At 46.3% G+C, this 25,000-nt stretch overlaps 2 protein-coding genes and 2 non-coding genes across 4 annotated transcripts in view; 2 read left to right on the forward strand and 2 right to left on the reverse strand.

Moving 5' to 3' along the window:
* The window catches only part of si:ch211-51c14.1 (protein kinase C and casein kinase substrate in neurons protein 2), a 30,383-nt gene extending 20,062 nt beyond the window's left edge, over positions 1 to 10,321 (reverse strand). The window contains exons 1-2 of the mRNA XM_063189443.1: positions 9,982 to 10,321; positions 5,503 to 5,582 (exon numbers count right to left, since the gene is read on the reverse strand). Of these exons, the coding sequence (XP_063045513.1) occupies positions 5,503 to 5,574 (72 nt within the window). The 5' untranslated portion in view covers positions 5,575 to 5,582; positions 9,982 to 10,321. The remainder of the gene's footprint in view (positions 1 to 5,502; positions 5,583 to 9,981) is intronic.
* A 3,302-nt stretch (positions 10,322 to 13,623) lies between these two features.
* On the forward strand, positions 13,624 to 13,713 carry LOC134443737 (small nucleolar RNA SNORD88). Its single transcript, XR_010033727.1, has one exon. It is a non-coding gene; the product is annotated as a small nucleolar RNA SNORD88 (small nucleolar RNA).
* A 156-nt stretch (positions 13,714 to 13,869) lies between these two features.
* On the forward strand, positions 13,870 to 13,960 carry LOC134443746 (small nucleolar RNA SNORD88). Its single transcript, XR_010033728.1, has one exon. It is a non-coding gene; the product is annotated as a small nucleolar RNA SNORD88 (small nucleolar RNA).
* Positions 13,961 to 21,639: 7,679 nt separating this feature from the next.
* The window catches only part of shank1 (SH3 and multiple ankyrin repeat domains 1), a 132,661-nt gene continuing 129,300 nt past the window's right edge, over positions 21,640 to 25,000 (reverse strand). Inside the window, exons 28-29 of the mRNA XM_063189331.1 lie at positions 24,436 to 25,000; positions 21,640 to 21,777 (exon numbers count right to left, since the gene is read on the reverse strand). The exon at positions 24,436 to 25,000 is cut by the window's right edge and continues 380 nt beyond it. Of these exons, the coding sequence (XP_063045401.1) occupies positions 21,690 to 21,777; positions 24,436 to 25,000 (653 nt within the window). The 3' untranslated portion in view covers positions 21,640 to 21,689. The remainder of the gene's footprint in view (positions 21,778 to 24,435) is intronic.

Consider the following 25,000-nt stretch of genomic DNA (forward strand, 5'->3'; position numbering starts at 1 on the left):
CAGAGTGAGAGCCCCCATCATCATTTTCACCCACACTACAGGACCACAACCAACCAATCGGAGGAGCTGTCACACATATATCACACAAACTCCCGGCCAATGGCGCACCACAAAGCACAGAAGCTGACCAATGGCAGCCACCGACACAAGCTCTGTGCTCTGTGACTGTGAGTCTCAATCTGGGTCAGGAGCAGACAAATTACAGGCAAAGACGTGAACTCTATAAAACACATGCACTTGCAATTACCAGACGGCACCAAAGGGCCACTTCTAATGGCCTCTCTCACTCCGCTGCAGGCAAGAATGACTCAGAATTTGCATTTCCTTTTCCAAGCATCTCAGCTGGCCATTAAAAATCGCCAAAAAACCCGCGCAAATTATATATATATATAAATGCCAACCTCGAAAGCTGGGAAAGATACCGTGGAGCACAAACACATTGTACGGACGCACTGGAGACGTAATTAAAACCTCATGTTTACAAACACGACTGAGAATGCGGAGGGGGTAGGGAATAATAATAAAAAACAACAACAGCACCAACCAACAGCATCTTAAGCACCAATCAGAGTAATGGTAGGCACCCGCGGTAGCCAATGGGTGAGCAGTATGATTATAGTGGCCGGGACAATGGGAGCCACGAGCCAGTTAGGAAATACAGATGGCCTTTCATGAGGGAAGTGGGGGGAAAGGGTGTGTGTGTGTGTGTGTGTGTGTGTGTGTGTGTGTGTGTGTGTGTGTGTGTGTGTGTGTGTGTGTGTGTGTGTGTGTGTGTGTGTGTGTGTGTGTGTGTGTGTTTGTATGTGTGTGTGTGTGTGTGTGTGTGTGTGTGTGTGTGTGTGTGTGTGTGTGTGTGTGTGTGTGTGTGTGTGTGCTTGTGCGTGTGTGTGTGTGTGTGTGTGTGTGTGTGTGTGTGTGTGTGTGTGTGTGTGTGTGTGTGTGTGTGTGTGTGTGTGTGTGTGTGTGTGTGTGTGTGTGTGTGTGTGTGTGTGTGCAGTTACAGACAGTCAGCAGCCCAGTGGAGTGTTTCGCTGGAGGGTTCCAACTCATCCGTAGTAAGAGTTCACTTCAAAAGACTAGTCTCTGTTCTGTGCTGAGTAGAGCAGAGCAGAGCAGAAGAGACAGCATGGGGTTCGCATGGGGCCCTAGGGCTGAGTACCGATCAGAATTTTTCGGTTTCGGTTCCGGTTCCAGAACCTACGTTTCAATGCCGGTTCCTGACGGTGCCATTTTCGGTTCCTAATTTATAAACACTGAACGAAATGTTTAAAAATCTCAAACGACCACCGAGCCTACCTCATTATCCAGTTGAAGTTCCCGGGAATTTATTTTAAATTGAGAACTACAATCTAAATCCAACCCTATCCATTTCGTGGGTGTGCATCTTTGCATCGGAGCATCAGGTCATAGTCATACAGTCGATGTTTATGGGCCATAGCAATCGCACAGACAATCGTGCGAATTTACCTGATTACAAACTGAACCAGCATGAAGTTTTGCATCAGCCCCAGACAACTTGAGCGGCAAAACAACAAGGAGAAACTCATATTTCATTTTTTACGCTGCACACGCTCCTTTTAAAACATGCCCTGTGTGAGGGGATTTTCCTCGCGCAGGGACTGTTAAATGGAAAGGCATGGTGTACTGTCTGACCTGTCACTGCCGTCCCGTTGACTGTCAGGATTTGGCCTGTTGAAACTTTTCCAACTTTTGTCTTAAAATCAGGCAATTTTGCAGTTTTTTGTAGCTAACAGGTATGCTGTTCTTGCAAACACTTTTAAAACAAGTAAGGTCGCCAAATTCCGCCCACTTCACTGATCACTTCACTGTCAACGTGATAATGTCACTATTTCAAATACTATTTGATTATGCTATCGTATATTTTTGGATAGCGGCAACTGTGTAGATGAGGTAATGAGCAATATTAGCTAACATTGGTAGCCCTTTCTATCGTAATTTGGAGATAACGTCCAGCATGTCCAAAATCTAGTTTCAGCACAATTCGCCAGCGAAAGGCTCCCAATTCCGCCCGCTTGATTTCAGGTCACGTCGGAATTTCCGTTAGCCTACTGTTATTCCTTCATGCTGTTTTGCTTATTTCGTTCACACTTGTAGTCCTAAAGCGAAACAGGGAAGCAGCCAGGGCGAGTTTTTAGCCAGAATGTCGTCGTGAAATTAAAGTTCCTTTCATGCTGCCGTTACGACACCCTTCATTACAATGCTGTTTATGGCCGTTTCACTCAGTTTTAAATGTCATCACCGTTTCAAATTGTATGCATACAAACTCCGTATCATGTCGATATCCATTCCTGACTTAAACAGTGGATACATAATTAACTATCATCACTTATAAGTAGGCGGGCGGATTTGGGGAACGGGCGGAGGCGACTTGGTTATAGCTTGTTACGCAAGCAGTGAAGCACTGGGCGCGCTCTGTTTCGAGTTCTTTGCATGGTCCGTAGGCTAATTATAGGCTACCAAACGGAAAAAATGTCCACATAGAAGAAATCAAGTCTTCAGTTTCAATAATCCACGTTACTGCGTTCCGTGGCACAAAGAAAGTCTCTCGCGGCCAAAAGTGACTGAGCTCACCTGATGCTTCTGATATGAGTTTACATTTTATTGACATGAAATGTAAACTTTGCAATGATTCACGGTGTAATCCAAAAAGTCAGAGAATGCGCGCACCCACCACTAAAGGGAAAAGGTCCCCAACACTGTTTGATGATTCATGGTGGAGTGAACAGTGTTGCCGACTTTTACTTTCCTCATACGCCGATGTAACCATCTGCGTGAGAATGATGGAATGCTTCGTTTGCACACCTCTTGCTGTTTCTTGGCTCGCAGTGGCTGTGTCGAAGACAAAGTTTGAATTCTTTGCCGTCTGCAAACGCTAGAAATAGGCTACTCTTCTCGGTAAACCTACACAAATTAAAGATGGGCTGATGGTAGTTTCTCTCGTAACAGCGTTAGTATCCATAGATGATCTGAAGACCTGTTTAAAAGGGGGTTGTAGCCTACCAGCAGTCTCTGCAAGCCCGAATGATCACAATTAATGTTACCAGATTTTTTTGCCAGAAGCGACTGCCGTTCTGACTGCGTTAACGTTCTGGGGTTATAAATGCGAAATGATAACTGACGTGATGGACATCTAGGAACCGACAGCCAAGGCACGTTTCGATGCCAAGTAGAACCTTAGCCTTTCATTCAATTCCATTAAAGAACCGAATTTCGGTACCTAGTCCTAGCCCTGACGACCGTGTTAAACTCCTGGCCCCCATGTCGGTCGGTTCACAGAGCCTCAGAAAGAACGGCATTGTCCTCCTCTGCTGCCTCGGTCACGGCATCCCCATCCCCTCCTCCCAACCCGTCCCTTCCCGCTTTGAAGAGCAGACTTGCCAACTGTAACATGCTCACTCATCATCCAATTTGTCTACCCGTTGTCCAAATTTTACATGCCTTGTGGTGGCAGAAGTTGGAGGTAATCTGATCTGTCAAGGCCGTCACTACAACATTTTTTATCCACTCAAATTCAAATTCTTCAGGGATGACCCCGTGAGATAAAGCATTTCATTTTCGAGTACAAGATAAAAGAGTAAAACATAACGACAATTGGTCGTATGCAGGGCTCTAAATTAACTTTTTTCACCACCAGCCAAAATGGCTAATACATGTTAATCTTACTCGCCAAACACACACTCACTAATGGGTCAAAGTGGCTAGCAGCCTCTACCACTTCCCACTAGCCACTACCTTTTCTACCAGCCAAACAGAAATCTCACTAGCATTTGGCCGGTTACTGTAGCTGGTGTTAATTCAGAGATCGGTAGTATGTCTCTGTGAAGATTCTTATTCATCCATACAGGTCACGTTGGTAGAAAAAAAGAGAGATTTCAAGTCCTTACACTTAACCCACCTTAGTAACATACTGTGTATGCAATTGTTATGTGAATGCATCTTTGGTATTGTCCACTTTAACTATAGAAAAACAAACACACGGCCCAGCCCTGGCTCTAATGGCTGGGCACTGGACTGCTATGCCGGCAACACGGGTTCGATTCCGGCCCGGGTCATTTGACGAACCTTCCCCGTCTCTCTCTTCTAACTCGCTTGCTGTCTCCCATTGAAACAATAATAAGTGGCTGTCGCCCCATAATGCACACCGTACCACCAGTGGCATGCTGTAATCAGAGATTCTTTTCCAGTCTCTCTGCTGTAATTCTCATGGAAAGGTTAATTACCATAGTATTACTCTATTATGACATAACAGAGGGACTTTAGTGACTAATTTATAACGCTGTGTTTTAACGGGTTAAAAAAAAAAACCCAAAAAAACAAATACAGCGGTTTTGACACGTTTCCTGTTGAAAATGGGAATAGTTCAAACTGCCATGAATTTCTCTGCACCTCTGCCCCTCTTCATCCTGCTGGGGTGCCCCACCTCCCCTTCCTCCCTCCCTCCCTCCCCTTCCACCTCCCTTCCTCCCCATTCACTAATGTACACTGTACATATACTCACTAGGACTAGGTCATTGGCCAGGATGAAAGGCGAAATTTCAAAACTTCTTTACAATTTAACTCCTCTAATTGATGTATGGAACACCATAGTAATGCGGGTCCGTTGGTATTGTCCTCACCTTTAACAATGAAATAGAGACAAATTACATTGTCCTGACTTTTCTGTTCGAGAATGGGAATAGTTCTAACATGTTCCTTCCTGGGGTCATCCCTATGTTCCCCGGGTCTTATGTTACCTGCAACCAGGGAACTTAGGACCCTTTTTTCAAAAAAAGGGTTCTATGTTACTCGCTGCTTCCAAGTAGACAGCTGCTGCATGGCAAAGCGAAGGTTGTTGTTTCACCTGTGACAGGTTAGGTTTAGGGATAGTTTTGGTCAGGGCACAAATTTACAACTCAGAAACATTGCATTACTGACAGGTTAGGTTTAGGGTGGTTTTGGGAAGGGCACAATTTGAAAACTCGGAAACATTTCATTACTGATTAAGTTTAGGGATGGTTTTGTGAAGGGTTAGATACAATGCGGGGAACATAGAACCCTTTTTTTAGAAAAAGGGTCCTATGTTTCTCGGTCCCATACAAAGACCGGGGAACATAGAACCCGGCTAACATAGATATGCTCCCTATTTCCTTAGTTCCATTATGTCCCTCGCCTGTCATGAATCTCACTGAGTCCCTCTGCCCCCCCTCCACCCTGCTGGGCCTGTCGTCCACACCTTCCCTTCCTTCCCAATCACTAATGAATATACACATATACTACTCACCAGGAGGCGGACTTTCCATTAGGCAAACCTAGGCAATTGCCCAGGGCCCCAACCAAGGGGCCCCAACTCTCACACCAGTCGTGGTAGACACACGAAAAAAGTAGGCTTGATCTTAATGTGTCACTTAGTAATCAAAAGATCTATACGAGACAAAACATTTGCCATCCATGTTTATATTTCACCTAGGGCCCCAAAACGGCTAGATCCGCCCCTGTACTCACCATCCAGAAGCTGGTGCTGTTGACGTCCACGGGGCCATTGTCAGACGGGGGCGGGGGCGGGGGGGTGGACATGCTGGACACTGCAGGAGGAAACAACCACAACAGCAGACAGGAAGAGTCATGGAGGGCCGACGACGCAAAGACACAGACACAGCGATGATTTGAACAGAAACAGAAACAGAAGAAACAAGAAACCAGAAAACAAAAGGTGGAGCGAGCGAGCGTGTGACTGCAGATTGTGGAGAGACTGAGCGAGTTTGGGTGTTTACATCCTATAGCTGCCTGCCTGCCTGCCTCTCTGCCTGCCTGCCTGCCTGACGGCCGGGCTGCTCCCTCTCAGGTAGTCACTCACAAGTCCTGACTTGTGCCAGCAGCAGCGACAGCAGCAGCAGATCAGATCTCGGCAGGACTGGACTGGACTGGCCATCTGTCATAGCGGGCATTTACCGGTGGGCCCAGCACCCTCGTGACCCCCATTAAAAAAATATGTTTTTAACACTTCTGAAAACAGGGGACCATGAGGGTGCTGGGCCCACCGGTGAGTAAGTTCTGCGTCGCTAATTATGAGTGGGGGCCATTTAAGTCAAAAGTGCCCAGGCTCTATTTCTCCCCCCAGTCCAGCCCAGTCCTGGATCCAGGGCCTCTTTGTCTGCCTGCCTGCCTGGTTCCCCGAGGGAGTCACAAGGCGAGGTGAGGCGAGGATGGGTGTTTCCGTGTCAAGTGTTGACAGGATGGGCCGAGGCAGGCGAGGAGGACAAACCCTGCTGCTGCCACTCCTCTCACCTGCAGCGCTGCGAAGTGCATTACGTAAGAGCTGCTTTTGAATATAATATAACACACGGGTCGGTCCACACTTCAATATTATGATTGGTTTAGTAAGGAGGCGATAATCATGGAGCATCATACCATTCATCACCAGAATTTGTTCAGTTTTTAGAAACACTGCCCACCACTAAAAGTGTAGGGTAAGGTAACGCCATGTTGCATTAGCTCATAGTTTCCTTCCGTAACTGAGACACACAGGTGCATAGCAAGCAGGAGTCTTCATGAACATACACGAGCATGGACATGAGTAAATAACGCTGTTACTTCTTCAATATTGATTTAGAAGTGAAGAAGTGGAAACATAAGAAACTCCTTTTTGTTAGCTAAGAGACATATGAAACTAGTGTATCGACACCTTAGAGAAAAGCAATATACATACATATAGAAAAATAAGTATGATGTATGGCAGGGCTATTCAAATGGAGGCCCTGGGGCCAGATGCGGCCCTTGGATGGCAAGGTTCACTTCAGGTTGGGGATATCTCTACTATGCATTCACATGAGAGTGAAATCTTATCTAAAACGGTGTCATAAATAGACCATCCTCAGGCTTCTAAGAAACAGAGAAGTAAATATCTGCTCTGTCTGGAAAGCTATCCGCTTGTTTCGCACCCTAATCTCAGACACTGTGGCGCTCGCAGTTAGACAGATTCTACAGGTATGTTCAGCTCCTTTATTGGAGGTAATTTGAAAAACTGGCCCTTGGTAACATTTAATTGAATACCCCTGATGTATGGTATGTAAACAAAAATGTATGCCATGATGGGGAAGGCCATTACATGAGAAGAAATGAAGCTGTAAATAACGGGATGTCAGTCTAGTCAACACCTCCAGAGAAGACAGACACTGCCGAAACCCATATGCTCTAAAGATCCCCTACTGACGCAACACAGAGGGGAGTGCAATGACACGGCACAGCACGGTTCAGCACAGCACGGTTCAGCACAGTACGGTACGGTACAGTAGACTGAATCAGAAGCCAATGACCAGGTGTGCCACTGTAGGCAGTCTGTAATTATCTGAGAAACAAACAACTTCAAGAGCAGAACAAGGCCCATGGTGACGTCACCGAGGGACTTGGACGCAGAGCTTTGCCAGTAAGCAGTGTTTGAAGGGTTTCACACATTGTTTTGTCTTTCCCCTTGCTTAACTGCTGCTTGTCACGTACATGTACATGTTACGTACTGTGTTCAGTTTAACATCTCACGGTTGAGTTTGTGTTGCCCCCCTTCTGGGTCTACTCTGGGTCTCAATTGCCAACGGGGCTCTCGGCCAACCGGACTGACACATCAAATCCACAACGCTCAGTCTGATATGCAGATGGGTCGGTATTCAGTTGGTGGGATTATTTGCCCCGCGCGGCCGGATCATTTGGAATGTCCTCACCCAGAATTCCCAGCGTTGAAAGACGAGCTATCCCAAAATAAACAAGAGGTGAAAGGTCAGTGCAATACCCCTCCCCTCCCTCTCTCCCTCTCCCTTCTTCTCCTTCGTCTTCTGCGTTGCGTCTCATCTTCCTACTGTGTCTGCCTAGACTACTGGGGTTTAAGGCGGTGCCCCAGGGACAATGAATGCTCTCATACTATGGTACACCCTCCCGCCTCCTCCCACTAAAACATACACAAATACACATGCTCAGACAAGACAGAGAGCGCTTCACGTGCACTTAGTGGAGACGCAGGTTGACAAGCGTGGTGGATTCACATGCTTAGCGTAGCAAAACAGTGTCACATGTACTCCTTACACACAGCCACACATTACAGAGACAAAGATACACAACTGTAGTGTGTACATGTCCATCGTGACTGCTCAATGCGTTTGGCTGAGTTACCCCGAATGAAACAGAAATACATGAACAAACAAAGTGGGCCATTGGCTATACAATTGTTATAAACTGGGCACCATTAAAGTGGCCCATTACTTATTTTCCATAGAAGAGTTAGCATACATAGCCATTCCATCTACAATGTTTATATGTCGCGGTATAAATATGGAAAGGTGTGTGGCTCCTTTATATATGAGACATTTAAGAAATTATCCACTTTAATAGTATGTGCCATATGACTTTTCAAAACAATATATATGAATAATAATTTTGTAAGTTGCATCCTTTTCATGTGGGGGTTAATGACACAAGGCTCCAATAGTGTGTAGGAGTGTGCCGATGAGTGAGTAGCACATACCCTGACCCCTTCTAATCTCGCTGGAATTCAGAAAACACAGAGTTGCGATATCTGGGAAGAGACAAATTGGCAACTGCTGACCCATCAGTGTAGAACAAACTGAGAGAAGGAGATAAGGCATTCTACAGCCAGGACAGTACAGGCTCTTGGTGTTTCAAGTCTGTTGTAATTCTCGTGTAGTACAGTCCATATTCTTGACACTACAGTTTGTAAGTGAGTTCACACACCATATTGTCTTTTCCCCCTTTTCGCACCAGAGGGGGTCACGGATGTAATAAATTCTCCTCTGGTTGACCTTCGACCCCCTACTTCCTGCTTCCCCTTGGCCACCCCCCTCCCCTCCACACACCCCTTACCCCATTTTTCCCTCCCATGAAACTAGCATGAGTCATGGGGGATTTGGGCTGGAATGCTATCTCACGTCCCCATTTTCTGGAAGAGTCTTGTGTGTGTTGTCTGTGTGTGCACTCTCGGTAGTAGTCTCCTCCTTATCAGTTGTATTGGGTCTCTATGGTCTTGCCCCGACTTGACATATATTAAGAGCACAACTGTCCCACAGTCGTCTCCACTGACTACCATTTAGGTTACAGCCTGGAATTGATATGCTACAGTGGTGTGCAGTATGCACCTATGCTTAATATGTTACGATATGGCCGAAGAGGAAAATGACTAATCTAGTGTGCTGTCACTATCTGGTGATTACTCCAAGAATGCTGCAAGATTGTGTTTTGCTCTCCTTACCAACGCAACAGCAACAAATCGTCAAAACACCAACTCTAGTGTAGAGGACTGGAATTGATGCACCCCTGCTCAATATGTTACAATATCGTGACAAAATTGTGGGCGAAGACGAAAGTCACTATCTACAGTAGTGTACTGTCACTATCTGGTGATTAAGACTTACTCCAAGAATGCTGAAATTGCTGTTTGCTCTCCTTACCAACACAACAGCAACAAATCGTCAAAACACCAACTCTAGTGTAGAATTGTGAAAAATATTACAATGCTTCAGATAGGGGGGGAAAAAAGGTTTTTTTTTCAACTTTGAGGTTGTGACAGATTGAAACGTAAAAAGTTACATTCAACTGGCATGAAAGTAGTTCAGACTTGTTGCTTTGGCCAACTCGCCTGGTTGTCACTGCCTTTTCTCTGCTGCACCCCCTTACAAACCCAGTACCCCTCAACCCATGCCAAGTCCCCTCCGCCCCCCCATGCCACCCCCAAACTCCGCCCACCCACTCTGGCATACGCTCCCTCTCTTCCCCCACCCACTGTCCCCGTTTCGACTGTCACACATAACTCCTGCAATACACGCCCGTCCTAGCTGGAAAAATATGGCAACTCATGAACGCATATGACAAAAATAGAAAATGCATCATGAGCCGGTCAAATCAAATGAAGCATGATAACAATTTCATCTGAAATGCGCAGAAATCAAGGGAAGGGGAAAAAAACCTTTCAAAAGTACGTACCCCAAAGTTGTTTCCCCTTCTGAGTGTCCTCCCTGTGTTATAAAGTCTCTTCTCTTCACCCTCTGCTCTGCGTTCAGAGCCCTCTCCCTTTTTTCCTTCTCTTGTGGTCGGGCTCTTCCCTCTTTCTGTCTCTTGCATACACTTTTCCGTGGTTTCGCTTTTTCCCCTCTTCTCTCTCTCTCCCTCTCCCGTCTTCAGTGTTTGGTGAGGTGGCTTTCTCCCTCTCTCTCTCTCTCTCTCTCTCTCTCTCTCTCTCTCTCTCTTTCTCTCTCTCCTTCTCCCTCTCCCTTTCCCTCTCTCTCTTGCTCCCTCTCTGTCTCTCTCCCGCCTCTCCTCTCCTCCCTCTCGCTCGCTCCCTTTCTCAGAGAAAACAGCTGCAGGAAGCTAAGGCTTCTCTGTTGCTCTATCACAGAGCTAAACAGCTCCCCCTTCTGCCCTCTCTTTCCCCTCCCACCCCAAACCCCCGGTACCGTCCCACTGACCTCCTCTCTACCACCCCACCCCACCCCAAACCCCGGTACCGTCCCACTGACCTCCTCTCTATCACCCCACCCCACCCCCCGGTACCGTCCCACTGACCTCCTCTCTTTCCCCTCCCACCCCAAACCCCCGGTACCGTCCCACTGATCTTCTCTCTCTCACCTCACCCCACCCCAAACCCCCGTACCGTCCCACTGACCTCCTCTCTATCACCCCACCCCACCCCAAACCCCCGGTACCGTCCCACTGACATCAACCCTATCACCACACCTCACCCCACCCAACCCCCCGGTCCCGTCTCACTGATCCCCTCTCTATCACCCCACCCCACCCCACCCCCCGGTACCGTCCCACTGACCTCTTCTCTATCACCACACCCCACCCCACCCCCCGGTACCGTCCCACTGACCTCTTCTCTATCACCCCACCCCACCCACCGGTACCGTCCCACTGACCTCTTCTCTATCACCCCACCCCACACCCCGGTACCATCACACTGATCCCCTCTCTACCACCACCCCACCCCCGGTACCGTCCCACTGATCACCCCACCCCACCCCACCCCACCCCCCGGTCCCGTCCCACATAACCCCTCTCTATCACCCCACCCCAAACCCCCGCTCCCGTCCCACTATAACCCGTCTCTATCACCCCACCCCAAACCCCCGCTCCCGTCCCACTATAACCCGTCTCTATCACCCCACCCCAACCACCCGGTCCCGTCTCACTGATCCCCTCTCTACTACCCCAAACCCCCGCTCCCGTCCCACTATAACCCGTCTCTATCACCCCACCCCAACCACCCGGTCCCGTCTCACTGATCCCCTCTCTACTACCCCAAACCCCCATCCCTCTATACCCCCTCTCCATCCCCTCTCTCACCCTTCACTCTCTGATCTCAATGGGCTTATATCAGTGTTTCTCAAACCTTTTCAGACCGAGGACCACTTTGTCCCCCCAGAAAAGGTCAGGGACCACCTGTCAACTGAATTGACTTTTGAGGGGTGGTAATTGGACACTGCTAATTTCGATGCAGATCACTCAATTTTTATTCACATTCACAAGCCTGTCTTATTGTGGTTAAAATAAGACTTCAGTGATGTTTAGCTTTGTAATTATGTTTCAAAATATAGCCTATATATATATATATATATGTTGTTATATATATATATATGTTATATATATGTTATATATTGTATATAGCCTAAAGTAGAAATCCCCTCGCGGACCACCTGAACTCTGTCGCGGACCACAAGTGGTCCCCGGACCACACTTTGAGAATCACTGGCTTATATTATCATGACTGCCAGCCCAGATGGCCTTGCCTGTAGCGTATTGTACACACGAGCGCGTAGTAGACTACACCTATAGCTGTGACCCTGACTGGCCCGACTGAGTTATGTGGTGAAGTTTCGATAACAGTTGACAAGTCGAGAACAAAAGGCTTAGTGTAGCCTACTGTGTGAGGATGTATGTTGTGGAAAAATGTTCCAGCCTTTAGCCTTGGAACTCGGTCATTGTCCTAAGAGATGTTTGTGAAATAAGTGCAAGCAGTTGACAAAGGAGACAGGGAGGGAGAGGGAGAGGGAGAGGGAGAGAGAGAGAGAGAGAGAGCGAGAGAGAGAGAGAGAGAGAGAGAGAGAGAGAGAGAGAGAGAGAGAGAGAGAGAGAGAGAGAGAGAGACGCACTCGCACACGCACATGCACACACACACACACACACACACACTTACTGAACTACAGAGAAATATGGGCTCAGGGTTTTTTAATTAGTTCATGCATAAGGTTTTATAGCAGACAAATAGCCAAAAAAAATGACCATGAGCATGTCAGTGTGAACATTACAAATGCCAGGATTATTATGCCAGGATGAAATGAATCATTTTTAGCATTTTATTTTCTTCAAAGGTGCACTGTGTAATATTTGCAGTAGTTTGTTTCCAGAATTCATGCTGCCACTGCACAAACCTTAACTTTTTCATGAACACCAACCTTCAAATTCTAAGTAGGCCTATTCATTATTGGGATTATCTTACTCCATGTCAGCCATTTTCAATCTCAAGAAACATACCTTTTCAGATGCAAAACGTACTGTACTTTAGTCATATTTTTTGTAATTATACGTTTATTCTTGGGTAAATATTCATGAAAAGATCAAATTTGGCAGCACAGCACCATGAGCAGAGGAGTTGCAATACCTACTCTGGCCACGGTGTGATGGGCTGATCCGCCTGCTGACAAAGCTACGGCTCTGCCTGCTGACTTCTCGCAGTTCATAGCCTGGAGAAGTTATGCATGCCTAAAACATATAATCTCAATCCAATCGTGTCTATCTCTCTGCAGTGCAAACTATGCTAGACTTTCATATTGACATATAGCCCATTTAAGACATGTTTCATATTGAGGAAGGCTGCAATTTACCATAGGCCTACCTCTTTATTTTTATCAGCCAAATAACAATCTTGCAACCCAAGTGAAGGATTAAAAAACAAAACAACAAAAAAAACAGTGAACTCACTGCCTACAAATTAATATGGCAAACAATGAACAACTAGTAGCACGAATGAAAATTGTTTTGTACACCTACCACAATTACTCGAGGTTGCAACAAACAATCTATATCCAACAGTTTCACAACAAGAAAGAAAGCTGTACAATATTTCAACCTTGTTTTAAGTTTGACTGCTTCTTCCCTTCTATTCTGCCAATACAGAGGATTGTTATGAATATGATGAGAGTAAGGTACGGCAGGCTATCTAAAATACGACAGGCAATAACCGGGGAAGCCTAAGGGTCCTTCGAGAAGGACTATAAATATAGCCAGTTTCCTTGCAGGCGGCCTTATCCATTGGAGCATGAGGCAGAAGGAGCTGCCGAGAAAGCCAAGGTAAAGAAATATCGGAACGGGAACGTGTGTTATTTTAGTTCGTATTTGTAGATAGATGTGTTTATCTAGTCTGTACTTTATTTGCACCATGTTTCATGCTCAGGACTTTGTGTTGTGTTTACCAAGCTTGCTGCACTTAAACCACGTGGGTCTTCTAAAGCTAAGGAAGCTAAATCGAGCAGGCTAATGTAACGTCACTTTGAAATGTTAGTATTGAAAGCATCCGTTCAATTCACTAATTACATTCCATACATGGCCTTAATGGGTTGCATTATCGGTCTCTAATGATGCATTGCACTGGGCTCTGAATTAATGTGGCGAAGAACGTGCTACTCTGCTCCTGACATGGCAGAGTCTGATGAGACCATTTGGGCGTTCGTTCTGTAACTGCCTTTCCCCGTCAACTATTGTGTTGCTAATGGTCCTTCTCTTGATTTCCTTTTCCCCCTCAACAGACGATGCCAGCATGGAGATGCAGTTTGAGGTGAGTTTCATTCATTTATGGATGTTCCAATGCTGTACAACTTTCAATGATGTCTTTGCACTGGGCTCTGAGTGTATGTGGGGAATAACGTGCTGCTCCGCTCCTGACATGGCGGGGCCTGAGAATGGTTGCCAAGTAATCGGTCAAAGGTGTTCTTCCCCAAATGTGTTGCTGACAGATCTGTTCTTGTCCTCCGCAGGTAAGGGCTCATCAGAACGACACTTCAACGCTTGGAGATGCTGGAAAGTGTTAGGTTTTTATGCTGTGAATTTTTTAAATAAACTGACTCAAACGGTACAATTTACTTGCATGTTTTTTTCCCCTTTGTTAAATGCATTTCCACCTTTACATTTGGAATACTAGGTCTGTGGGTAGTCTGCCTGATTAAGTTAAAGTAGTACATATTTCGAGGCTGACTGAGGTAATTGCATGGATAGGCCTAAGCGGTTAGGGCGTTAGGCTACAGGTTCGATTCCCGACCCGCCAGGTTGGTGGGGGGAGTAATTAACCAGTGCTCTCCCCCATCCTCCTCAATGAATGAGAGAGCGTCCTGCCGCACTGCTCCATTGGGGCTGACCCCTTGCACGGGTGAGGCATAAATGCAATATTGTAGTGTGAAGTGAACACGTGTGCAGTGGAGTGTCACAATGACCATGGGAATTGGAGTTTCCCGATTGGGCTTGTGTCATATTTCCATCTCGTCAAAGACATGAAGGTGCACCTAAGTAATTGAGTTCAGTATCCACATACTAAAATGAATCTTCAGATTGCCATGATGTGCCAAAACCTCACACTTGTTCATCTTAAAACTGAAGTTCCAAGAACCAAACTAGAACCTGGCACAATACAACTTTTAAGGACAAGTTCTGCCGAACAAACCATTTAGTCATCTTGCTTTCCTATTTGGTTCTGGAAGCCTTTGTCTGGGATGTCAAACTCGGGGCCCAGGGGCCAAATCTAGCCCTCAAGTTGACTGACCTGTGAGCTTATTTCAAATGTGTATTAAAGTTGGACCGCATGCACCATTTCAATGTAGAATCTAGTGCAGGGATGGGCAACTGGAGGCCTGGGGGCCACATGCGGCCTGCCTCCTCAGTCTATGCAGCCCGTAGATAAAACAGTAGGCCTAATTTAAAAAAAAGAATTGCCGCATTTTTTTAAAAATCACTACTGAATCAATCTGTTGTATTTATACTGTTGGCCAATAGAGTATTGAGTATAGAGTATTCTATTCCTTCCAAACAATGTGGGCAGTCAGTAAGCAACCCACAGCACCTCCAACTCTGCGAATTGCAGTCAGATCCGTGGTCATGTGGCCCTCCGACGGCGGCGAAATAAAAAATGTGGCCCTTCTCATCATAAACGTTGCCCATCCCTGATCTAGTGTAACGAGACTTAACCATGGAATTGTGTCTCAGGAATGAGTAGGCATAGGCCATTGAAACAAAGCTAACTCATGCCAGAGACTGTTTGGTAAGGAAGGAACTTTGCTCATGCGCGCAATATGTGCAGGGAACACACTAGCATATAGGTCTATGATTGGAGAGGGTGTGTGAATTTAACTGAGGAAGTGCATGCATACACTTCAAAAAAATGGTTTTAAGTTGAGTTAAGCTCGCAACTTCGTTCCAGATTTTGATTTGGACCTCAATCAATTTGAGTTGGACACCTGTGGCCTAGATTAACAGTTGTCCCTGTGTACCCTTTTTGCACAAATGCTCTGTGTGTCCAAGGCTAAATATGACTCATTTAAATTGTATCAAAAAATGCAGTATGCCCTTTAGTGTTAACATGTATTCTAGTGCAATGCTGGCATTTCAGATGTTCATTGCCTGATGAACTTACCTGTTACTCCAGGTTACTCCTGGGGATCATTTCACAAATGACGGCACAAATACATTGCATCAAAAATGTTATATCTGCAGAATATGGTTCTCTGTTTATAGTATTTGGAATCATATCTGAAACCAGATCAGTTTATACATGTCACATTTCATAAAGTCTTGATATTCATTAAGTTGATTTATAGGCTATAATTTTAATGTCACCAGGAAAAGCCCTTGAGCAAAGCAAACTGATTGATCTGGAAGTATCACACTTAACACGCCACAGCATTATTCCTGCATCTTTATTATAACTAATAATTTATTCATATCTTAAAACATTTTTAATTCTTATATATGCGTATATGAATGTGTGTATATGTCGATCACATATACATATATAGTCTGGAAATAATCTCTCTTCTCTTCATAGTTAATTTTTTATTATTATTTCTTTAAAGGAAACCAAAAGGATGCTTTCTGCACCTGACCAGACTGCTCATTTGTTTCTTTTTCTTCTTCTTTCTCTATTCTCCTCCTTGTTTCCCCTCTTCTCCCTCCTAAACACCGTGCACTACTAGGGCACAACCACCTTGGCCGCCATAGTTTTAACTACCACTAGGTGGCCCTGTCAAATTCTCTCTCTCTCTCTCTCTCTCTCTCTCTCTCTCTCTCTCTCTCTCTCTCTCTCTCTCTCTCTCTCTCTCTCTCTCTCTCTCTCTCTCTCTCTCTCTCTCTCTCTCTCTCTCTCTCCCTCATATTCCTGAAAATGGGGGTGGGTATAGCAAAAATATTCACAGTGGGATGGAGCAGGTCTGGGGGTCCCGGTAAAGGCCCCGCAACGCAAGCCTCCAAGGCGATCAAGTCTCCCTCACAGTAGGTGGCAGTGAGTGGTTGTGTAGTTGGACAGGGACTCAGGGGAGGGAGGGGTGGAAGGTGGAGGGTGAGGAGGCAACAACTGAGTAACAGTGCATTCCAATATGTGACCTTGTGTCCTCCACTTGTGCTTGTGGCCTCACGTTTTTGCTGATGCCTGGCGTCCGTGGAGAAAACAATTAAGTTTCCCCGCTGTCAGCCTAGCCACAACGTTTTGGGGACTATTCTTAATTCGCCAACTAGTTTGAAAATGAGAAAATGACTTGACAATTGAGCTTTTGCGAGACATTGTCAGTGATGTCATCACGATGTATTACTTCATGGTACGAGGCCACAAGCACAAGTGGAGGATGCAAGGTCGCATATTGGAATGCACACACACACTAAGCACTAAGCCAAAGAAAGAGGGAGACTTGGAGGGGGAGTTAAGGGGCATGTGCCACAGAGAACGAGCAGTGCAGGTGGTGTAGAAAGCATACCGTACGTCATAAATAAATCAACTCTATACTCTTCTTCTTCTTGTCCATTTTTAAACAGTAACTGGAAGACAGAGATTGTTTAGAACTTTTGAAGTCTTTTTTTTTGTTTAAAGTAGAATTAGGATGATCATGTGTTTCACTGCTCTTGCTGACATCACATGGAACAAAAACAAGCTCATAATGCGGAGATGACAGAGAAGCAAAAATGAAGAAATGGAAAATACTAATTCTCGTACTGGTTAAAGCATGAAGGATGGAAAAAATAAGACCATTTACTGGAATTGTTGGGCAAAGTAATTCCACGGATGAGTAAAATGGCTAGAGACTGAAATCCGTGCCAAAGTACATCATTTATATGCCCCACTTCAAAATAAGTTTTGGGTAGGGTGCGCACATCCAAAAACACTTGTTGCAGGTGCCAGCTAAAAAAGTCAGACAGTTGAAAAAGGTAGGTCTGCACACTGCCAACTATTATTTAAAAAGCAACGTTTCGATCACGCTGGATCTTCATCAGCGCTGGATCTTCATCAGGCATCATGCCTGATGAAGATCCAGAGTGATCGAAACGTTGCTTTTTAAATAATAAAGTTTATTTTTGGAGCTGATCGGCAGTGTGCAGACCTACCTTTTTCCACTTCAAAATAAGAGCTACAGTACAACCAAAGTTGAAATGCAAGGGTAACTCCAAAAATGGGATGATTCTTTTGTTTTTATTCAAGCAGAGATGGGTACGCTCAGCTGAGACTCATGAGGAAGCTGGCCAATGGACCATTTGAGCAGGAAGGGTTTAGCTGGACGCAGGATGGACATGGAGGAGCCCTTTCTATTGATATCAGCGGAGGTGGAGATGGGAGAAATGATGAAGGGATGAAGAAAACACTGTAGAGAGTGGAGAGAGAGAATGAGAGAGATAATGGCAGAGCACCAAAAGGATGGGAGATGGTGATGTAAAGACACTAAACAAAAACAGTGTGCAGCAACCCTTCTCATGATCTTTTCACTTCTGTCCACACATGCCTGCTAATGATAGTCACTGCATTAATAAATCACACCCATGATTGTTTGAAATTAATTTAGTCATTTGGCCTTAATAGGCCTGTGAGGCGATAGAGGAGGAAAGCAAAACGAAACACCTCCTTGACTTCCTGTGCTGCCAACAAAAGCGGTTTAAAGGTAGTTTTCAGTACGCTCGCTTGTGGACAGAGCGTAGAGATGTGAATACGGGGTTGCTGACGTAGGGCAGTAAGACATGATCATCCCTTAGCTGTCTTCCCAAAAAAAAAAAAAAACACTTGTCACTTGTCATCCCTGCCATCCACGTTGTACTATGTACAATACAGTGAAATTTGGAAAACAGAAGATAGGTGGAACAAAAAAAAAAAAAATAGGTAATGGAAGTGACAACAGCAAGGCCAGTGATGTTGATGACAGCAATAATAGCAATACTCTTCTATATCAATGTCAGTATTCCATACCCTTTTTTTTCAAAGTTTAAAAACTGTTTAGAGTAACAATTGTCGTATTAAAACAGATGTGAGTTCGCATCCCCCGTTTTGCAACCATCATCCTCTTCCTCCGTTGCTTCTGTAAGAAAAAAGTGCCGTGTGGAGGAGTGTCCCCGGGGGTAAAGGGGGGGGGGGACTGGATAGGAAAGAGAGAGATTTTTAGGCAGTTTTCAACTCTTTCCTCCTCCCCTCTCCCCCCTCCCCTCCCCCTCTCTCCATCTCTCTTGTTCTTTCTACTGGGACTCACCCCGACCCCCTGGATCCCCCCAACCCAACCCCAACCCATCCCCTGTTGGTCTTGCAGTCAGTTCAGTTCAGTTCCTCGAGTCTCTTGTAAAAATGTTCTTATAGTATATTTTTTTTGTACAATGTTACATCTCTGGTGTCATCATCATCATACAGATTGGAGATATTTTCAAATGTCCATGTCAATGATGATTTGAACAGACATTTAGCGTCCCTTGATGTCTTCTACTATATATATTTATATACCAAAGACTGATTGTGAGTGAGTGTGTGGTAAGTTTACACAGAATGTTTCCATTGTTCTGTACTGTACATTTGGTGTCAGTGTGTTTGACAACTGTTGCCATGGTGTTGGTGTGTGTGTGTGTGTTTGCTTGCATGTCCGTGTGTGTGTGTGTGTGTGTGTGTGTGTGTGTGTGTGTGTGTGTGTGTGTGTGTGTGTGTGTGTGTGTGTGTGTGTGTGTGTGTGTGTGTGTGTGTGTGTGTGTGTGTGTGTGTGTATGCATGTGATCGATCTACTGTTGGTCTGGGCACTTATTTTTGCTACAGATTTGAAATACAGTGACCAGTCTGCATGTTTATATATATTTATATATATATATATATTTATATATTTGTTTGTATATATGTCATTGTAAGAGGATTAAGAAGCTGTAGCGAAATACAACAAAACCCAGAGGACTCTCTGTGGACACCAACCCCCCCTCCCCCTCCCCCCCCTTAAGTGGTGAGGTAAAGTACAAATTACCGATCATGCTGACTCCTACACATGAAAAACATCTCCATCAATCACATTCACACCATTACAAACAGGTTGGGGGTTGTGGGGGGGTGGGGGGTGGGACAAGGAATAGATAGAGCTGGACGTATTTGCCAGACTGCTGTGCCCGCCACCCAGCTGCCAGGCTGCCAGGGTAAAGTTCCTTTCCTCTGGATGGGGGCGGGGGGTACGGTGACGCACAGGGCTGGACTGGCCATCTGGCATAGCGGGCGTTTCCCGTTGGGCCCTGCACCCTCGTGTGGTGGGTGCGGGGCCCACCGGTGAGTCAGTTCTGCGCCACTAACTATGATGGGGCCCCTTTAAGCCAAAAGTGCCCGGGCCCTATGTCTCCCCCAGTCCAGTCCAGGTGACGCAAACTTTTGGCCCGGCCCGCGGCTCTCAAAGCTTGGTGGGGCGCAGCAGAGTGGGAAACAAGCCAGCCTACATACTAACAAGGTTCATGCTTTTAAGTGCCACCGATTACAAAATTTCAAATAATAAATAATAATAATAAAAATCTCTAGGTTACTCTAGGTCATTTGTTCACCTGTTCAACATACACATTGTTTTAAAAAAATCAACAGTCGAGCCTCTGAAACCACCACAGAATGTTTTTTGGTTTTGTATGCTTCTTGTTGCCAATGTAGATGGTCTTTGCACATGTCTGATACTTAGATACTGTGTGCATAGGCCATCTAGGGAGGCCGGCATACAGTTATGGAAAGCCAAACTACTTCCTGTGGGTGACAAGGCTCTATCAATGCTGTACAAGACACCAACCAATCACAACCTCTCGGACAAAAGACTCAGCCAGTGGAGTTTGTTCTGTTCTTTGCAATGATTGGAATTGGGCTGAGGATTGCAGGAAAGATGGCTCTTTTAAAATAATAATAATTACAACAAAAAAAACGAAACCCAGAGGTTAAACTCAAAGTCACTGACCAGGGGTGTGTTTCTGGAAAGCGTAGTTGTTAGCCAGTTAGCAACTTGGGTAGTTGCCAATGGAAAATTGCATTGCAAAAAACAAAGTAGCTAATGTAGTTAGCAACTATGTTTTCAAGAAATGCACCCCAGTAGTGCCAGGACAGAGACAAGCAGAGAGGCTCGTACAGTACCCTGGTTGCCATTACTGATTCGCAATTACAGTATTCCGAGCTGCTTACTCCAATTCAATTCACAACTTAAAAGGCTAAAAAGAAAGCTTACGGTCATTTGATTGTTTCAGTTATTTTTGGCTCTTTTTTTTTAATCTTCCAACGGGTCTGCTATTTTGGTCAAGATGAGTCAGGTTTTTTTTTCTTTCTTTCTTTCCCCATTCATTTCATTCAGGATTTTTTTCAGTGTGATTTTTGTCATAGTGAGTGTGCTTGTATAATAAGTATGTGCGTGTTGGCTCGTGATAAGTGTGCATATACCTGCATGTGTGTGTGTGTGTGTGTGTGTGTGTGTGTGTGTGTGTGTGTGTGTGTGTGTGTGTGTGTGTGTGTGTGTGTGTGTGTGTGTGTGTGTGTGTGTGTGTGTGTGTGTGTGTGTGTGTGTGTGTTCATGTGTGCCTGTGTGTGTGTGAGTGTGTGAGTGAGTGGGTGGTTGTGGTGCAGTCTGTCAGGCACGTGCTTGTCAGTGTGTGTTTTTGCACACGTTTGGGTGTATTGGAGTGTGTATACCCTGGGCATATTCACGTTATTTATTTCGTTATTTATTCATGTATTTATTTATCTTCAGCCCTTTTATCTGTCCAGTCCATAGTTGTGATGTCCACACCCGCTGTACCAGTTTGAGAATGCACCTTTGATAGCAGCAGTGGTTGAGTCTCTTCTCTTCTCTTCTTTCCCCCCTGCTTTCCTTTCCTGTCTTTCTTCATGTCATGTCTCATTCTCTCTCTCTTTCACACACTTGCAAATGATGCACACACACACGCTCGCATACCCACGCACTCGCATACACACATACTCGCATACACACACGTTCGCATACACACAGGCTCTCGCCCCTGCGCGCACACACACACATGCACACGCACACGCACACACACACACACACACACACACACACACACACACACACACACACACACACACACACACACACACACACACACACACACACACACACACACACACACACACACACACACACAATTCATTGTCCATTTTTTCCCCCAACTCTTCCTCAGCTTCTCATTCCATCATCCCTCCTTCTCTCGGTCGATCCATCACGGGGAGAAAGAACAGAGACAGGGAAGGGACTACTGGAGAGCCTTCGAAAGGAAAAGAAGGAAATGCAGAAAAAGTTTGTATTTGTATGTACAAAGTATTTCATATGCTTCATTATGGTTATATACTGTACAATCACTGTCTGTAGCTGTCTGTGGATGATCTCTCTCTTTTTTTCTCTTTCCTCACAGTCCCTGTGTCTTTCACACTTTCTTTTTCTTTCCTCTTCCAAAACTGTGGTACTCACATCAGTCATGAATATTCCTAGGGGGTTGAGTAGTCTGGAGGCAGAGACACACCTTGGCACACGCAAACTTGCTTACCGCCACCTGTCTGTCTGTCTGTCTGTCTGTCTGTCTGTCTGTCTGTCTGTCTGTCTGTCTGTCTGTCTGTCTGTCTGTCTGTCTGTCTGTCTGTCTGTCTCTCTCTCTCTCTCTCTCTCTCTCTCTCTCTCTCTCTCTCTCTCTCTCTCGCATACAAACACCTTGACAGGCACACCTACTGTATGTGCACATCATCAATCTTTCCCTCTCTCTCTGTCTCTCCGCCATAGGAGGTCTTTCATACTCACTCACTGTCACACTTCCACTCCCTTTCTATTGTGCCTGATGGCCACACCTGCAGTAACATCACTCGCTCCACTTTTCGAATCTTTGGGTACATCCAAGAGGCCCTATTGCCTTCCTATGTATGTAGAAGACAAAACATAAGGAAGCGCCTATGCAGTACATCCGAATACCCTAGTAAGTTTTCAACCAAGAGGCGTACGGCACCCAGATGACTTTCTAGATCCAGTCATATATTTGCAGCAGGCAAACAATAGTTACTTCACTATCCCAGAAGTCTGCGGGAGTTCGACAACTGTACGGCCATTGGTTATTAGCGCCATCAGGAGCGCACCCCCCCCAGCAACCGATCTGGTTCAAAGGTTATGTAAATGACGGTGCTGTAGTATCTGATCTGTGCTGACTAGTGTCTGGCTTTCTATATAGAAGCTACTGGTCAGGGCTCTGAGTGGTAGCTACTGGTATGGAGGCAGTGCCTACCACAGGTTTCGGATGCACCCTTTCGTTCTCTCTTTTTCAGCTCCCCCCCCCCCCCATCTCTTTCACCAGGAAGGAACACCTTACTGTGAGAGACACATCTACCAACATAATCCCCCTCTACTCCCCCTACCTGTCTGTCTCTCTCTCCCCTGTCTCACCTGACTCACCTGCAGAGGGCCCTCTATCTGTTACTCTAGCTGTCTCTCTCTCTCTCACTTGTCTCACCGTTCAGAGTGTTCGTTCGATGTCCAAACAGTCTCTCTCTCTCTCTCTCTCTCTCTCTCTCTCTCTCTCTCTCTCTCTCTCTCTCTCTCTCTCTCTCTCTCTCTCTCTCTCTCTCTCTCTCTCTCTCTTTCTCTCCCTCCCCCTCTAGAAACACCTTACACCAGGGGTGAGGAACCTTTTTCATTCGAAGGGCCACTTCAAATTCATCCAAGGGCCGCAAAAGTCCTCCGAGGGCCGTAAAACACAAACCAGGATTTTCCCCTTCACTTTAGGCCTATATTGAAGGCCACATTTTAAACAAACACCACCTTCTCTAGGTTCCCAGAATATAACTTAATTGTATTGCAAATGCATTTTCTACGATTCCTTTACAAAATATGTCATTTCATGTGAAGCTGAATAACATTATTTACTCCAAAGGGGTGTCGCGCCTTTAGGTTTGTAGCCGGGAGGGTGCGTACGTTCCACAAAGTAATTAAGGAGGCAGCAAGGAGGAACTCGCACACCACTGATGCCGATGCATAAAGGATTTTAATGCATAAGGAAAATAAAGAAGGTGCTACCCAGTGAAGTACAAAACGTTTTCGGTCCTTCAGACTATCATCATTGAGTTTGGCACCTTCTTTATTTTTTCTTATGCATTAAAATCCTTTATGCATCGGCATCAGTGGTGTGCGAGTTCCTCCTTGCTGCCTCATGCTGAATAACATTAAAGTTATATTGGGGGCCCGATAAAACGCCCTCAAGGGCCACAAACGGCCCTCGAGACATAGGTTCCCCATCCCTGCCTTACACCTTACGCACCTTACGCCTACCTACTTACAGCACTCCTTTCCATCTCTCTAGCTGTCTCTTTCTCTCTCTCTCTCTCTAGCTCTCTCTCTCTCTCTCTCTCTCTTGCTCTCTCTCTCTCTCTCTCTCTCTCTCTCTAGCTGTCTCTCTCTCTCTCTAGCTGTCTCTCTAACTATCTCTCTCTCTCTCTCTCTCTCTCTCTCTCTCTCTAGCTGTCTCTCTCTCTCTCTCTCTAGCTGTCTCTCTCTCTCTCTCTCTCTCTAGCTGTCTCACCTGTACAGGACGTGTCGGAGCGCCCGCTCGATGTTCATGCCGTCTCTCTCTCTCTCTCTCTCTCTCTGTCTCACCAGAAACACCTTACACCTTACCCACTTCTGCCTACCTACAACAGCACTCCTTTCCAATTCTCTCTTCCAATTCTCTCCCACTAGCTGTCTCTCTCCCTCTAGATGTCGCTCTCTCCAGCTGTCTCTCTCTCTCTCTCTCTCTCTCACCAGAAACACCTTACACCTTACGCACTATTGCCTACCTACACCAGCACTCCTTTCCATCTCTCACCCTCTAGCTCTCTCTCTATCTCTCTAGCAGTCTCTCTCTCTCTCTCTCTAGCAGTCTCTCTCTCTCTCTCACCTGTCTCACCTGTCCAGGACGCGTCGGAGCGCCCGCTCGATGTTCATGCGGTGCCCGACGCGCGTGACGCCCAGGTCCAGGTAGTCGTCCTTGGTGAGTGAGGGCAGGTGCGAGCCGTCGATCTCGTTGTCCAGGAAGCGCTCGCGGTGCTCGGCCAGGTTCAGGTAGGCCAGCCAGTCGGCCACGTCGTACTTGGTCCAGTAGGGCAGCGGCTTGGAGGCGAAGGGCTTGGAGGGCGAGGGGGGCGGCAGGTGCGGGTAGCTGAGGCAGGTGGGCGGCGCGATGGAGTGCAGGGGCGGCGACGACGTGCCCGACAGGAAGTGGGTCGGGGAGAGCGAGCGCGAGACCACCAGCGAGGCGTTGGGCGGAGGCGGGGCCCCGGACGGGGCGAAGAGCGGGGGCGATGGGGAGAAGTACGGGTCGCCCAGCGGGTTGGCGGGGGACGGGGGCGTCACGGAGCCGCGCAGGTCGTAGAGGCTGCTGTAGAGCGGCGTGGTGGGCAGGATGGGGAGGGACGAGGGCCGCGGGGGACCTAGCCTGGGCCGCTCGGACGGGGAGATGAGCGGGCTGGGGG

The sequence above is a fragment of the Engraulis encrasicolus genome, chromosome 2, assembly GCF_034702125.1.
Source record: "Engraulis encrasicolus isolate BLACKSEA-1 chromosome 2, IST_EnEncr_1.0, whole genome shotgun sequence".
Lineage (NCBI taxonomy): Eukaryota > Metazoa > Chordata > Actinopteri > Clupeiformes > Engraulidae > Engraulis > Engraulis encrasicolus.